This window comes from Panulirus ornatus, chromosome 69, assembly GCF_036320965.1.
Source record: "Panulirus ornatus isolate Po-2019 chromosome 69, ASM3632096v1, whole genome shotgun sequence".
NCBI lineage: Eukaryota > Metazoa > Arthropoda > Malacostraca > Decapoda > Palinuridae > Panulirus > Panulirus ornatus.
In genome coordinates, this window is record NC_092292.1 from 618462 (window position 1) to 634477 (window position 16016).

Consider the following 16016-nt stretch of genomic DNA (forward strand, 5'->3'; position numbering starts at 1 on the left):
GTAACATTATTAGTCAAAGAGAAGAGAGAGGCATTTGGATGAGTTTGGCAGGGAAATAGTGCAAATGACTGGAAGATGTATAAAAGAAAGAGGCAGGAGGTCAAGAGAAAGGTGCAAGAGGTGAAAAAGAGGGCAAATGAGAGTTGGGGTGAGAGAGTATCATTAAATTTTAGGGAGAATAAAAAGATGTTTTGGATGGAGGTAAATAAAGTGCGTAAGACAAGAGAACAAATGGGAACATCGATGAAAGGGGCTAATGGGATGGTAATAACAAGTAGTGGTGATGTGAGAAGGAGATGGAGTGAGTATTTTGAAGGTTTGTTGAATGTGTTAGATGATAGAGTGGCAGATATAGGGTGTTTTGGTCGAGGTGGTGTGCGAAGTGAGAGGGTTAGGGAGAATGATTTGGTAAACAGAGAAGAGGTAATAAAAGCTTTGCGGAAGATGAAAGCTAGCAAGGCAGCAGGTTTGGATGGTATTGCAGTGGAATTTATTAAAAAAAGTGTGGTGACTGTGTTGTTGACTGGTTGGTAAGGATATCTAATGTGCCTAAGGATTGGCGGAATGCATGCATAGTGCCATTGTACAAAGGTAAAGGGGATAAAGGTGAGTGCTCAAATTACAGAGGGGGCGAAAATCCTGGGGGCCTTGAAGAATGTGTGGAAGTCGAGAACATTATCTCGGAAAGCAAAAATGGGTATGTTTGAAGGAATAGTGGTTCCAACAATGTTGTATGGTTGCGAGGCGTGGGCTATGGATAGAGTTGTGCGCAGGAGGATGGATGTGCTGGAAATGAGATGTTTGAGGACAATGTGTGGTGTGAGGTGGTTTGATCGAGTGAGTAACGTAAGGGTAAGAGAGATGTGTGGAAATAAAAAGAGCGTGGTTGAGAGAGCAGAAGAGGGTGTTTTGAAGTGGTTTGGGCACATGGAGAGGATGAGTGAGGAAAGATTGACCAAGAGGATATATGTGTCGGAGGTGGAGGGAACAAGGAGAAGAGGGAGACCAAATTGGAGGTGGAAAGATGGAGTGAAAAAGATTTTGTGTGATCGGGGCCTGAACATGCAGGAGGGTGAAAGGAGGGCAAGGAATAGAGTGAATTGGAGCGATGTGGTATACCGGGGTTGACGTGCTGTCAGTGGATTGAAGCAGGGCATGTGAAGCGTCTGGGGTAAACCGTGGAAGGCTGTGTAGGTATGTATATTTGCGTGTGTGGACGTATGTATATACATGTGTATGGGGGGGGTTGGGCCATTTCTTTCGTCTGTTCCTTGCGCTACCGTATAAGTTTGTTAAGTAGTCCTGGGAAATTGTATGGGAGGGTATTGATTGAGAGGGTGAAAGCACGTACAGAGCATCAGATTGGGGAAGAGCAGTGTGGTTTCAGAAGGGGTAGAGGATGTGTGGATCAGGTGTTTGCTTTGAATAATGCATGTGAGAAATACTTAGAAAAGCAAATGGAGTTGTATGTAGCATTTATGGATCTGGAGAAGGCATATGACAGAGTTGATAGAGATGCTCTGTGAAAAGTATTAAGGACATATGGTGTGGGAGGCAAGTCATTGGAAGCAGTGAAAAGTTTTTATCGAGGATGTAAGGCATGTGTATGAGTAGGAAGAGAGGAAAGTGATTGGCTCTTAGTGAATGTTGGTTTGTGGCAAGGGTGTGTGATGTCTCCATGGTTGTTTAATTTGTTTGTAGATGGGATTGTTAGGGAGGTGAATGCAAGAGTTTTGGAAAGAGGGGCAAGTATGCAGTCTGTTGTGGGTGAGAGGGCTTGGGAAGCGAGTCAGTTGTTGTTCGCTGATGATACAACACTGGTGGCTGATTCGTGTGAGAAACTGCAGAAGCTGGTTACTAAATTTGCTAAAATGTGTGAAAGAAGAAAGCTGAGAGTAAATGTGAATAAGAGCAAGGTTATTAGGTACAGTAGGGTTGAGGGACAAGTCAGTTGGGAGGTAGGTTTGAATGGAGAAAAACTGGAGGAAGTGAAGTGTTTTAGATATCTGGGAGTGGATTTGGCAGTGGATGAAACCATGGAAGCAGAAGTGAGTCACAGGGTGGGGGAGGGGGCGAAAGTTCTGGGAGCGTTGAAAAATGTTTGGAAGGTGAGAACATTATCTCTGAAAGCAAAAATGGGTATGTTTGAAGGAATAGTGGTTCCAACAACGTTATATGGTTGCGAGGCATAGGCTATAGATAGAGTTATGCGGAAGAGGGTGAATGTATTGGAAATGAGATGTTTGAGGACAATATGTGGTGTGAGGTGGTTTGATCGAGTAAGTAATAATAGGATAAGAGAGATGTGCGGTAATAAAAAGAGTGTGGTTCAGAGAGCAGAAGAGGGTGTTTTGAAATAGTTTGGTCACATGGAGAGAATGAGTGATAAAAGATAGACAAAGAGGATGTACGTGTCAGACGTGGAGGGAATGAGGAGAAGTGGGAGACCAAATTGGAGGTGGAAGGATGGAGTGAAAAAGATTTTCAGCAATCGGAACCTGAACACGCAGGAGGGTGAAAGGTGTGCAAGGAATAGAGTGAATTGGAACTATGTGGTATGCTGGGGTCCACGTGCTGTCAATGGATTTAACCAGGGCATATGAAGCGTCTGGGGTAAACCATGGAAAGTTTTGTGGGGCCTGGATGTGGAAAGGGAGCTGTGGTTTCGGTGCATTATACATGACAGCTAGAGAGTGAGTGTGAACGAATGTGGCCTTTGTTGTCTTTTCCTAGTGCTACCTCGCGTGCATGCGGGGGAAGGGGGTTGTCATTTCATGTGTGGTGGGGGGGCGACAGGAATGAAATAAGGGCAGTAAGTACAAATTATGTACATGTGTATATATGTATATGTCTGTGCATGTATATGTTTGTATATGTTGAAATGTATAGGTATGTATATGTGCGTGTGTGGACATGTATGTATACACATGTGTATGTGGGTGGGTTGGGCCATTCTTTCATCTGTTTCCTTGCCCTACCTCGCTGACACAGGAGACAGCGACAAAGTATAATAATATAAAAAAATATACATCTCTTACCCTTTCATTACTTACTCAATCAAACCTTATAAAATAAATTTTCTCTTGTTCTAATCAATTTTGGTCATCTTTCAATGCTACAATACTCAGCATCTATAAAATCACCCTTCACATGAACTAAAGACAGATTATTACCATCATGGAATTCAAGACCAACTTCTACCCGGTCTTCTAATCCTAGCTAAAAGCCAATTAATTTCCTTTTAACAAAACTCAAAAGAATGTGCTGTCATTGGGTCACTGGCAAAGCTAGAGGATGACTGACTGTGGGGAAGATATCATTCCACAATGCCATCTTGACAATCACCAAGGTTCAGTGAATGGCCTTAATATTAAGGTGCATAAACCAATGCATAAGTTTACATCCAGAGGAGTTGTCTACCTTGAGTAAAACATCCATTTAAGGGAGTTATGGGGTTAAGAAGCTGAAACACCAGGCAGGGATAAGGGGGAGACTTCTTCAATGTATAGAAGGTCACCTTAGTGGCAGGGACCAAATGACATATCAGAGGAGCCCTTTTGAAATGGGTCAAGGTCACCAGTGGAGTGCCACAATGTTCTGTTCTAGAACATTACTTCTCTTGATCTATGTAAATGACTTACCAGAAGGTATGGAATCATATCTGAATATATATTGAGATGACACAGAGGTCATAAGGGAAGTGAAAAGAAAGGAGGGCTGCATCACTTTGCAAAAAGGACCTACACAGACTTCAAAATTGGTCTATTTCAAGGCGGCTGAAATTCAGCCCTTGTAAACGTAAAGTAATGAGGATGAGTCAAAGTGAAAGAAGGCTTCGATATGAATGTCATTTAGCAAGAGATGAGCAGCAGGAATAAGTGTGTGAGAGAGTGACCTAGGAGTCACATCATCCTTAACCTGTCATTACAGAGCACCTTAGGAGAATTGTTAACCCTTTGGCTGAGGAACTAACCTTCAGTTGCATTCCCAAGGAATGTGAATTCTCCCGTACAATATAAAAATGGTCATACATCCTTTCTTACTACTACTTTTCATGAAAAAACCATAAAGTTTCCATATTTGGTATGAGTATTTCATAAAAACAGCATCTGACAGTGCAGAAAATAAAGAGAAATGAAAATAAAGTATTTATGGTTTGATGCCTGTAAGAGAGCATCAACTTTCTCAACAGCAAGATTTCTTGCTCCTTACACTCCTAATGATGAACAATTTGCATTGGGCATGAAAAAATGAAAGAGCCAAATTTAAATGGTCACTAAGCAGACCCATGCTGCCAACTCATGAACACTCATCAAAAACAACATATATATTTCATACATATTTGCCATTTCTCGAATTAGCAAGTTAACACCAGGAACAAAGAAAGAAATAGCCTCATTTACTCACAGCCACACTCTAGCAGCCATGTATAATGCACAGAAATCAGGTTCCTCTATCAACAACCAAGCCCACAGACTTTCCATGGTTTCTCCTAACTGCTCCATACTTCCTGGTTCAGCCCACTGACAGCAAATCTCCTGTAAACCATGTTGCTCCAATTCACTCTATCCCTTGCACATCCTACACCCTCCTGAAAGCTCAGGCCCCAAGCCTTCAATGATCCTCATGTCTGGTCACTAAACTTTAAGGACAACAGAAAGCTAATAAAAAATCCAGACAAGAGCAACAGAATGAGAGTTAAGTTACAAGGAAAGGTTACGAGCCCGTAAATTTGTGCACAAAGAAAGAAAGAAGAGTAAAGGGTGACCTGATAAACCTTAAACCATAGTGATGATGTAGATAGTAAAAAGTTCTTTAAAATATGTCAGGATAGAACAACATGAGGATATAACATGAAATTATGCAAAACAAAATTAAAAAAGATGTAGTGAAGTACTATCAAAGTATAAAAAAATGGAGGAAATGAATAGAGTAAATAAAGAAATAAATGTATAATGCTTACCATCATTTATGGAGTTTTTTGATGACAGAGAAGGTTCAAAAGATGGGACCCCACAAGTGTAAAACTCTATCCTTGTAGAATACAAACAGGTAGTCACAGTACACACTCACCCAAATGATCCTTCTCAAGTTGGAAAGGATCTTTCTGATGTGCATGTGTTCTTATACCAAGCTGTAGAGGTGGATTTAACTTATGTGCCATTTCCATGCCACAAGCACATCTAAATACATTCTCTTAGTTGCTGTTTCTTTTAATAAACACAGCAGTATGTAACTGCAACAATAATAGTTAAACTCACTGTGTTGATTGATGAGCATCCTAATGGAGATACGATTCATATAAAATCTATCAAGGAAGTACTGGATGTTGGCCTCGGTGTTGGCATTAATAGAGTGAGCATCTTTCAACTCCATCACTCCCTGAGCCATTGTCATTACAACGTCTATGTGCCGATTTCGAATCTTTAACAATGTATCTGTGAACCTGTGAATAAAATTTTCATATATTACAGCTGCATCTACTAACAAAAATGGAAAAAAGTAAAATCTGTACACAATACATACCTAAATAAATCTAACAAAAAAGGGGCATTATATATAAAAGTTTTTTCGTAAATGCTCAGCTAAAAACACACAAGCATACACAATCCAGAATCAACATGTTACTAAAGAAACTAGAGTCAAGGCTACTGATACATCACATCAACAATGCCAGAACTTAGCTTTACATATAAAATATCGTAAACACTGAAAATATCAAGTATGATATTCTACTTTGAAAAAAGGAGCATATGGTGCTTTTACATAAATTTTCTTCATGTTTGACAGGAAGGTATGGGCAAATAAATGTTTTATATTATCATTATCATCATTATACTTGATCGCTGTTTCCCGCATCAGAAAGGTGGTGCCAGGAAACGAAGAACAGCCCATCCACTCATATACACATATTTATCTTTTTATTATTTTGCTTTGTCACTGTCTCCCGCGTTTGCGAGGCAGCGCAAGGAAACAGATGAAAGAAATGGCCCAACCCACCCCCATACACATGTATATACATACACGTCCACACACGCAAATATACATACCCATACATCTCAATGTACACATATATATACACACAGAGACACATACATATATACACATGCACACAATTCAAACTGTCTGCCTTTATTCATTCCCATCGCCACCTCGCCACACATGGAATAACATCCCCCTCCCCCCTCATGTGTGCGAGGTAGCGCTAGGAAAAGACAACAAAGGCCCCATTTGTTCACACTCAGTCTCTAGCTGTCATGCAATAATGCCCGAAACCACAGCTCCCTTTCCACATCCAGGCTCCACAGAACTTTCCATGGTTTACCCCAGACGCTCCACATGCCCTGATTCAATCCATTGACAGCACATCGACCCCGGTATACCACATCGATCCAATTCACTCTATTCCTCGCCCGCCTTTCACCCTCCTGCATGTTCAGGCCCCGATCACACAAAATCTTTTTCACTCCATCTTTCCACCTCCAATTTGGTCTCCTCGTTCCCTCCACCTCCGACACAAAAATCCTCTTGGTCAATCTTTCCTCACTCATTCTCTCCATGTGCCCAAACAATTTCAAAACACCCTCTTCTGCTCTCTCAACCACGCTCTTTTTATTTCCACACATCTTTCTTACCATTACATTACTTACTTGATCAAACCACCTCACACCACATATTGTCCTCAAACATCTCATTCCCAGCACATCCACCCTCCTCCGCACAACTCTATCCATAGCCTACGCCTCGCAACCATACAACATTGTTGGAACCACTATTCCTTTAAACATACCCATTTTTGCTTTCCGAGATAATGTTCTTGACTTCCACACATTCTTCAAGGCTCCCACGATTTTCGCTCCCTCCCCCCACCCTATGATTCACTTCCGCTTCCATGGTTCCATCCGCTGCCAGATCCACTCCCAGATATCTAAAACACTTCACTTCCTCTAGTTTTTCTCCATTCAAACTTACTTCCCAATTGACTTGACCCTCAACCCTACTGTACCTAATAACCTTGCTCTTATTCACATTTACTCTTAACTTTCTTCTTTCACACACCTTTACCAAACTCAGTCACCAGCTTCTGCAGTTTCTCACATGAATCAGCCACCAGCGCTGTATCATCAGCGAACAACAACTGACTCACTTCCCAAGCTCTCTCTCATCCCCAACAGACTTCATACTTGCCCCTCTTTCCAAAACTCTTGCATTCACCTCCCTAACAACCCCATCCATTAACAAATTAAACAACCATGGAGATATCACACACCCCTGCCACAAACCTACATTTACTGAGAACCAATCACTTTCTTCTCTTCCTACATGTACACATGCCTTACATCCTCGATAAAAACTTTTCACTGCTTCTAACAACTTGCCTCCCACACCATATATTCTTAGTACCTTCCACAGAGCATCTCTATCAACTCTATCATATGCCTTCTCCAGATCCATAAATGCTACATACAAATCCATTTGCTTTTCTAAGTATTTCTCACATTCTTCAAAGCAAACACCTGATCCACACATCCTCTACCACTTCTGAAACCACACTGCTCTTTCCCCAATCTGATGCTCTGTACATGCCTTCACCGTCTCAATCAATACCCTCCCATATAATTTACCAGGAATACTCAACAAACTTATACCTCTGTAATTTGAGTACTCACTCTTATCCCTTTTGCATTTGTACAATGGCACAATGCACGAATTCCGCCAATCCTCAGGCACCTCACTATGAATCATACATACATTAAATAACCTTACCAACCAGTCAACAATACAGTCACCCCCTTTTTTAATAAATTCCACTGCAATACCATCCAAACCTGCTGCCTTGCCGGCTTTCATCTTCCGTAAAGCTTTTACTACCTCTTCTCTGTTTACCAAATCATTTTCCCTAACCCTCTCACTATGCACACAACCTCGACCAAAACACCCTATATCTGCCACTCTATCATCAAACACATTCAACAAACCTTCAAAATACTCACTCCATCTCCTTCTCACATACTTGTTATCACCACTACTTGTTATCACCTCCCCATTTGCCCCCTTCACTGAAGTTCCCATTTGCTCCCTTGTCTTACACACTTTATTTACCTCCTTCCAAAACATCTTTTTATTCTCCCTAAAATTTAATGATACTCTCTCACCCCAACTCTCATTTGCCCTCTTTTTCACCTCTTGCACCTTTCTCTCGACCTCCTGTCTCTTTCTTTTATACATCTCCCACTCATTTGCATTTTTTCCCTGCAAAAATCGTCCAAATGTCTCTCTCTTCTCTTTCACTAATAATCTTACTTCTTCATCCCACCACTCACTACCCTTTCTAATCAACCCACCTCCCACGCTTCTCATGCCACAAGCATCTTTTGCGCAAGAAATCACTGCTTCCCTAAATACGTCCCATTCCTCCCCCACTCCCCTAACCTCCTTTGTCCTCACCTTTTTCCATTCTGTACTCAGTCTCTCCTCATACTTCCTCACACAAGTCTCCTTCCCAAGCTCACTTACTCTCACCACTCTCTTCACCCCAACATTCTTCTATTCTGAAAACCCATACAATTCTTCACCTTCGCCTCCACAAGATAATGATCAGATATCCCTCCAGTTGAACCTCTCAGCACATTAACATCCAAAAGTCTCTCTTTTGCATGCCTGTCAATTAACACGTAGTTCAATAACGCTCTCTGGCCATCTCTCCTACTTACATATGTATACTTATGTATATCTCGCTTTTTAAACCAGGTACTCCCAATCACCAGTCCTTTTTCAGCACATAAATCTACAAGCTCTTCACCATTTCCATTTACAACACTAAACACCCCATGTATACCAATTATTCCCTCAACTGCCACATTACTCACCTTTGCATTCAAATCACCCATCACTATAACCCGGTCTTGTGCATCAAAACCACTAACACACTCATTCAGCTCCTCCTAAAACACTTGCCTCTCATGATCTTTCTTCTCATGCCCAGGTGCATATGCACCAATAATCACCCATCTCTCTCCATCAACTTTCAGTTTTACCCATATTAATCTAGAGTTTACTTTCTTACATTCTATCACATACTCTCACAACTCCTGTTTCAGGAGTAGTGCTACTCCTTCCCTTGCTCTCGTCCTCTCACTAACCCCTGACTTTACTCCCAAGACATTCCCAAACTGCTCTTCCCCTTTACCCTTAAGCTTCGTTTCACTCAGAGCCAAAACATCCAGGTTCCTTTCCTCAAACATACTACCTATCTCTCCTTTTTTCACATCTTGGTTACATCCACACACATTTAGACACCCCAATCTGAGCCTACAAGGAGGATGAGCACTCCCCTCGTGACTCCTTCTTCTGTTTCCCATTTTAGAAAGTTAAAATACAAGGCGGGGAGGATTTCTGGCCCCCTGCTCCCGTCCCCTCTAGTCGCCTTCTATGACACTTGAGGAATGTGTGGGAAGTATTCTTTCTCCCCTGTCCCCAGGGATAATCATATACACATATATATACTTAAACACCCATACACATACATATACATACACATACATATCTTTTTTTTCATTCTATTCGCTGTTTCCCACATTAGCAAGGTAGCATTAAGAACAGAGGACTGAGCCTTTGAGGGAATATCCTAACTTGGCCCCCTCCTCTGTTCCTTCTTTAAGAAAACTAATAACGAGAGGGGAGGATTTCCAGCCCCCAGCTCCCTTACCTTTTAGTCACCTTCTATGACATGCAGGGAATACGTGAGAAGTATTCTTTCTCCCCTATCCCAGGGATAACACAAACGTATACATATCAAAATATAAACATACACATGCACAGCCATATATATATATACACATGTACATATTCATACTTGCTTGCATCCAATCTATTCCCGGCGCCACCCCACCCCACAGGAAACAGCATCACTGCCCCCCATTTCAGCAAGGTAGTGCCAGGAAAACAAACAAAAACGCCACATTCGTTCACACTCAGTCTCTAGCTGTCATATGTAATGAACAGACACCACAGCTCCCTAGCCACATCCAGGCCCCACAGACCTTTCAATGGTTTACCCCAGATGTTTCACATGCCCTGGTTCAGTCTATTGACAGCATGTCAACCCCAGTATACTAAAATGTTCCAACTCACCCTATTCCTTGCATGCTTCTCACCCTCCTGTATGTTCAAGCCACAATCGCTCAAAATCTTTTTCACTCCATCCTTCCGCCTCTAATTTGGTCTCTTGCTTCTCCTTCTTCCCTCCACCTCTGACACATATATCCACTTTGTCAATCTTTCCTCACTCATTCTCTCCATATGTCCAAACCATGTCAACATACCTTCTTCTGCTTTCTCAAACATCCCCACCCGATGACTCACTTCCGCTTCCATGGGTCCATTCGCTGCCAAGTCCACTCCCAGATAATTAAAACACTTCACTTCCTCCAACCTTTCTCCATTCAAACTTACATCCCAATCAACTCGTCCCTCAACCCTACTGAACCTAATAACCTTGCTCTTATTCACATTTACTTTCAACTTTCTCCTTTTACACACTTTTACAAACTCAGTCACCAACTTTTGCAGTTTCTCACTTGAATCTGCCACCAGTGTTGTATCATCAGTGAACAGTAAGTGACTCACTTCCCAGGCTCTCTCATCCCCAACAGACTCCATACTCGCCTCTCTCTCCAAAACTTTTGCATTTAACTCCGTAACCACTCCATCCACAAACAAATTTAACACCATGGAAACATCACACACCCCTGCCGCAGACCAACATTCACTGGAAACCAGTCACTCTCCTCTCTTCCTACACGTACACATGCCTTACATCATTGATAGAAACTTTTCACAACTTCTAACAACTTACCACCCACACCATATACTCTTAAGACCTTCCACAAAGCATCTCTAACAACCCTATCATATGCCTTCTCCTGATCCATAAATGCCTTATACAAATCCATCTGTTTTTCTAAATATTTCTCACACATTCTTCAAAGCAAACACCTGATCAACACATCCTCAACCACTTCTGAAACCACACTGCTCCTCCCCAATCTGATGCTTTGTACATGACTTCACTCTCTTAGTCAATACCCTCCCTTATAATTTTCCAGGGATAGTCAACAGACATATGCCTCTGTAGTTTGAACACTCACCTTTATCCCCTTTGTCCTTGTACAATGACACTATACATGCATTCCACCAATCCTCAGGCACTTCATCATGATACATGTATACATTGAATATCCTTACCAACCAATCAACAACAGTCACCCCCTTTTGTAATAAATTCAACTGCAATATTATCCAACCCAGCCACTTTGCCACATTTCATCTTATGCAAGGCTTTCATCATCTCCTCTCTCTTCACCACACCATGACTCTCTTCACATACCACCCTGACCAAAACACCCTACATTTGCCACTATTCATTTATCTATTTACTTTGCTTTGTCGCTTTCTCCCGCATTAGCGAGGTAGCGCAAGGAAACAGACAAAAGAATGGCCCAACCCACCCACATACACATGTATATACATACACGTCCACACACGCAAATATACATACCTATACATCTCAACGTATACATATATATATATATATATATATATATATATATATATATATATATATATATATATATATATATATATATATATTTCTTTTTTTTTTTTTTAAGCTATTCGCCATTTCCAGCATTAGCGAGGTACACATGTACATAATTCATACTGTCTGCCTTTATTCATTCCCATCGCCACCTCGCCACACATGAAATAACATCCCCCTCCCCCCTCATATGTGCGAGGTAGCGCTAGGAAAAGACAACAAAGGCCCCATTCGTTCACACTCAGTCTCTAGCTGTCATGTAATAATGCACCGAAACCACAGTTCCCTTTCCATGTCCAGGACCCACACAACTTTCCATGGTTTACCCCAGATGCTTCACATGCCTTGGTTCAATCCATTGACAGCACGTCGACCCCGGTATACCACATCGTTCCAATTCACTCTATTCCTTGCACGCCTTTCACCCTCCTGCATGTTCAGGCCCCGGTCACTCAAAGTCTTTTTCACTCCATCTTTCCACCTTCAATTTGGTCTCCCACTTCTCCTCGTTCCCTCCACCTCTGATACATATATCCTCTTGGTCAATCTTTCCTCACTCATTCTCTCCATGTGACCAAACCATTTCAAAACACCCTCTTCTGCTCTCTCAACCATACTCTTTTTATTTCCACACATCTCTCTTACCCTTACATTACTTACTCGATCAAACCACCTCACACCACATATTGTCCTCAAACATCTCATTTCCAGCACATCCACCCTCCTCCGCACAAGTCTATCCATACCCTACGCCTCGCAACCATACAACATTGGTGGAACCACTATTCCTTCAAACATACCCATTTTTGCTTTCCGAGATAATGTTCTCGACTTCCACACATTCTTCAAGGCTCCCAGGATTTTCGCCCCCTCCCCCACCCTATGATTCACTTCCGCTTCCGTGGTTCCATCCGCTGCCAGATCCACTCACAGATATCTAAAACACTTTACTTCCTCCAATTTTTCTTCATTCAAACTTACCTCCCAATTGACTTGACCCTCAACCCTACTGCACCTAATAACCTTGCTCTTATTCACATTTACTCTTAACTTTCTTCTTTCATACACTTTACCAAACTCAGTCACCAGCTTCTGCAGTTTCTTACATGAATCAGCCACCAGCGCTGTATCATCAGCGAACAACTGACTCACTTCCCAAGCTCTCTCATCCACAACAGACTTCATACTTGCCCCTCTTTCCAAAACTCTTGCATTCACCTCCCTAACAACCCCATCCATTAACAAATTAAACAACCATGGAGATATCACACACCCCTGCCGCAAACCTACATTCACTGAGAACAAATCACTTTCTTCTCTTCCTACACATACACATGCCTTACATCCTCGATAAAAACTTTTCACTGATTCTAACAACTTGCCTCCCGAACCATATATTCTTAATACCTTCCACAGAGCATCTCTATCAACTCTATCATATGCCTTCTCCAGATCCATAAATGCTACATACAAATCCATTTGCTTTTCTAAGTATTTCTCACATACATTCTACAAAGCAAACACCTGATCCACACATCCTCTACCACTTCTGAAACCATACTGCTCTTTCCCCAATCTGATGCTCTGTACATGCCTTCACTCTCTCAATCAATACCCTCCCATATAATTTACCAGGAATACTCAACAAACTTATACCTCTGTAATTTGAGCACTCACTCTTATCCCCTTTGCCTTTGTACAATGGCACTATGCAAGCATTCTGCCAATCCTCAGGCACCTCACCATGAATCATACATACATTAAATAACCTTATCAACCAATCAACAATACAGTCACCCCCTTTTTTAATAAATCCACTGCAATACCATCCAAACCTGCTGCCTTGCCAGCTTTCATCTTCTGTAAAGCTTTTACTACCTCTTCTCTGTTTACCAAATCATTTTCCCTAACCCTCTCACTTTGCACACCACCTTGACCAAAACACCCTATATCTGCCACTCTATCATCAAACACATTCAACAAACCTTCAAAATACTCATTCCATCTCCTTCTCACATTACAACACTTGTTATCACCTCCCCATTAGCCCCCTTCACTGAAGTTCCCATTTGCTCCCTTGTCTTATGCACTTTATTTACCTCCTTCCAAAACATCTTTTTATTCTCCCTAAAATTTAATGATACTCTCTCACCCCAACTCTCATTTGCCCTCTTTTTCACCTCTTGCACCTTTCTCTTGACCTCCTGTCTCTTTCTCTTATACATCTCCCAACCATTTGCATTTTTTCCCTGCAAAAATCGTCCAAATGCCTCTCTCTTCTCTTTCACTAATAATCTTACTTCTTCATCCCACCACTCACTACCCTTTCTAGTCAACCCACCTCCCACGCTTCTCATGCCACAAGCATCTTTTGCGCAAGCCATCACTGCTTCCTTAAATACATCCCATTCCTCCCCCACTCCCCTTACCTCCTTTGTTCTCACCTTTTTCCATTCTGTACTCAGTCTCTCCTCATACTTCCTCACACAAGTCTCCTTCCCAAGCTCACTTACTCTCGCCACTCTCTTCACCCCAACATTCTCTCTTCTTTTCTGAAAACCCCTACAAATCTTCACCTTTGCCTCCACAAGATAATGATCAGACATCCCTCCAGTTGCCCCTCTCAGCACATTAACATCCAAAAGTCTCTCTTTCGCATGCCTATCAATTAACACATAATCCAATAACGCTCTCTGGCCATCTCTCCTTCTTACATACGTATACTTATGTATATCTCGCTTTTTACACCAGGTATTCCCAAGCACCAGTCATTTTTCAGCACATAAATCTACAAGCTCTTCACCATTTCCATTTACAACATTGAACACACATTTGCCACTATATCATCAAAATACTCATTCCATCTCCTCACTTCATCACTACCTCTTAACACTTCCTTTTGCCCCCTTCACCAATATTTTCATTTGTTTTCTTGTCTTTCACACATTATTTTCCTCCTAAGACATCTTTTTACACTTCCTAGAATTTAATGATAATCTCTCACACCCACCTTTCATTTGCACTTTTTCAGTCCTTGCACCTTCCTCTTGACCTCCTGCTGCTTTCTCTTTTACATCTCCCAATCATTTGCACTCCTTCCCTCTAAGTTCTGCCTAAATGCCTCTCTTTTCTCTTGCTACAAACTTTAGTTCTTCATCCCACCGCTCACTACCCTTTCTAATCTGCCTATCTCACATGTTTCACATGTCACATGCATCCCTTGCACATGCTAACACTGCTTCCCTAAATACCTCCCATTCCTCACCCACTCCTCTCACTTCATTTACTCTCACCTTTTGCCACTCTACACTCAATCTCTGCTATTATTTCTTCATACAAGTCTCATTTCCAAACTCACTAACTCTTACCACTCTCTTCTCCCCAACATATTTTCCTCTTTTTCAAAAACCACTAAAATTCTTTATCCCCTGCCAACATATTTACATCCAATAGTGTCTCTTTCACACAAATATCAATCAATACATAATCTAATAATGAACAAACGAGTCCACAAGCTCTTAACCATTTCCCTTAATAACAATCAATACCCCATGCACCCCAATTACACCCTCTACTGCCACATTACGTACCTTCGCATTAAAATCTCATCACTAATACCCGATCTTGTACATCAAAACTGCTAACACACTCATCTGCTCCAAAAACACTTGCCTCTCATGATCTTTCTTCTCACAGCAAGGTGCATAAGCACCAATAATCAACCATCAGTACCTACAGACTTTAAGTCTTAGCAACATCAACCTTATACATATATATATATATATATATATATATATATATATATATATATATATATATATATATATATATATATATTTATTTTTTATTTATTATACTTTGTCGCTGTCTCCCGCGTTTGCGAGGTAGCGCAAGGAAACAGACGAAAGAAATGGCCCAACCCCCCCCATACACATGTATATACATACGTCCACACACGCAAATATACATCCCTACACAGCTTTCCATGGTTTACCCCAGACGCTTCACATGCCTTGATTCAATCCACTGACAGCACGTCAACCCCGGTATACCACATCGCTCCAATTCACTCTATTCCTTGCCCTCCTTTCACCCTCCTGCATGTTCAGGCCCCGATCACACAAAATCTTTTTCACTCCATCTTTCCACCTCCAATTTGGTCTCCCTCTTCTCCTCGTCCCTCCACCTCCGACACATATATCCTCTTGGTCAATCTTTCCTCACTCATCTCTCCATGTGCCCAAACCACTTCAAAACACCCTCTTCTGCTCTCTCAACCACGCTCTTTTTATTTCCACACATCTCTCTTACCCTTACGTTACTCACTCGATCAAACCACCTCACACCACACATTGTCCTCAAACATCTCATTTCCAGCACATCCATCCTCCTGCGCACAACTCTATCCATAGCCCAC

The 16016-nt window shown here is 41.6% G+C and overlaps 1 protein-coding gene across 3 annotated transcripts in view; it reads right to left on the reverse strand.

Annotated features, from left to right (window-relative positions):
- Pdk (pyruvate dehydrogenase kinase) overlaps positions 1–16016 on the reverse strand; it is a 355431-nt gene that overhangs the window by 197964 nt on the left and 141451 nt on the right. For all 3 annotated transcript variants that reach the window (XM_071660241.1, XM_071660240.1, XM_071660238.1), the window contains exon 3: positions 5262–5446. In XM_071660241.1, coding sequence (XP_071516342.1) covers positions 5262–5446 — 185 coding nt within the window. The remainder of the gene's footprint in view (positions 1–5261; positions 5447–16016) is intronic.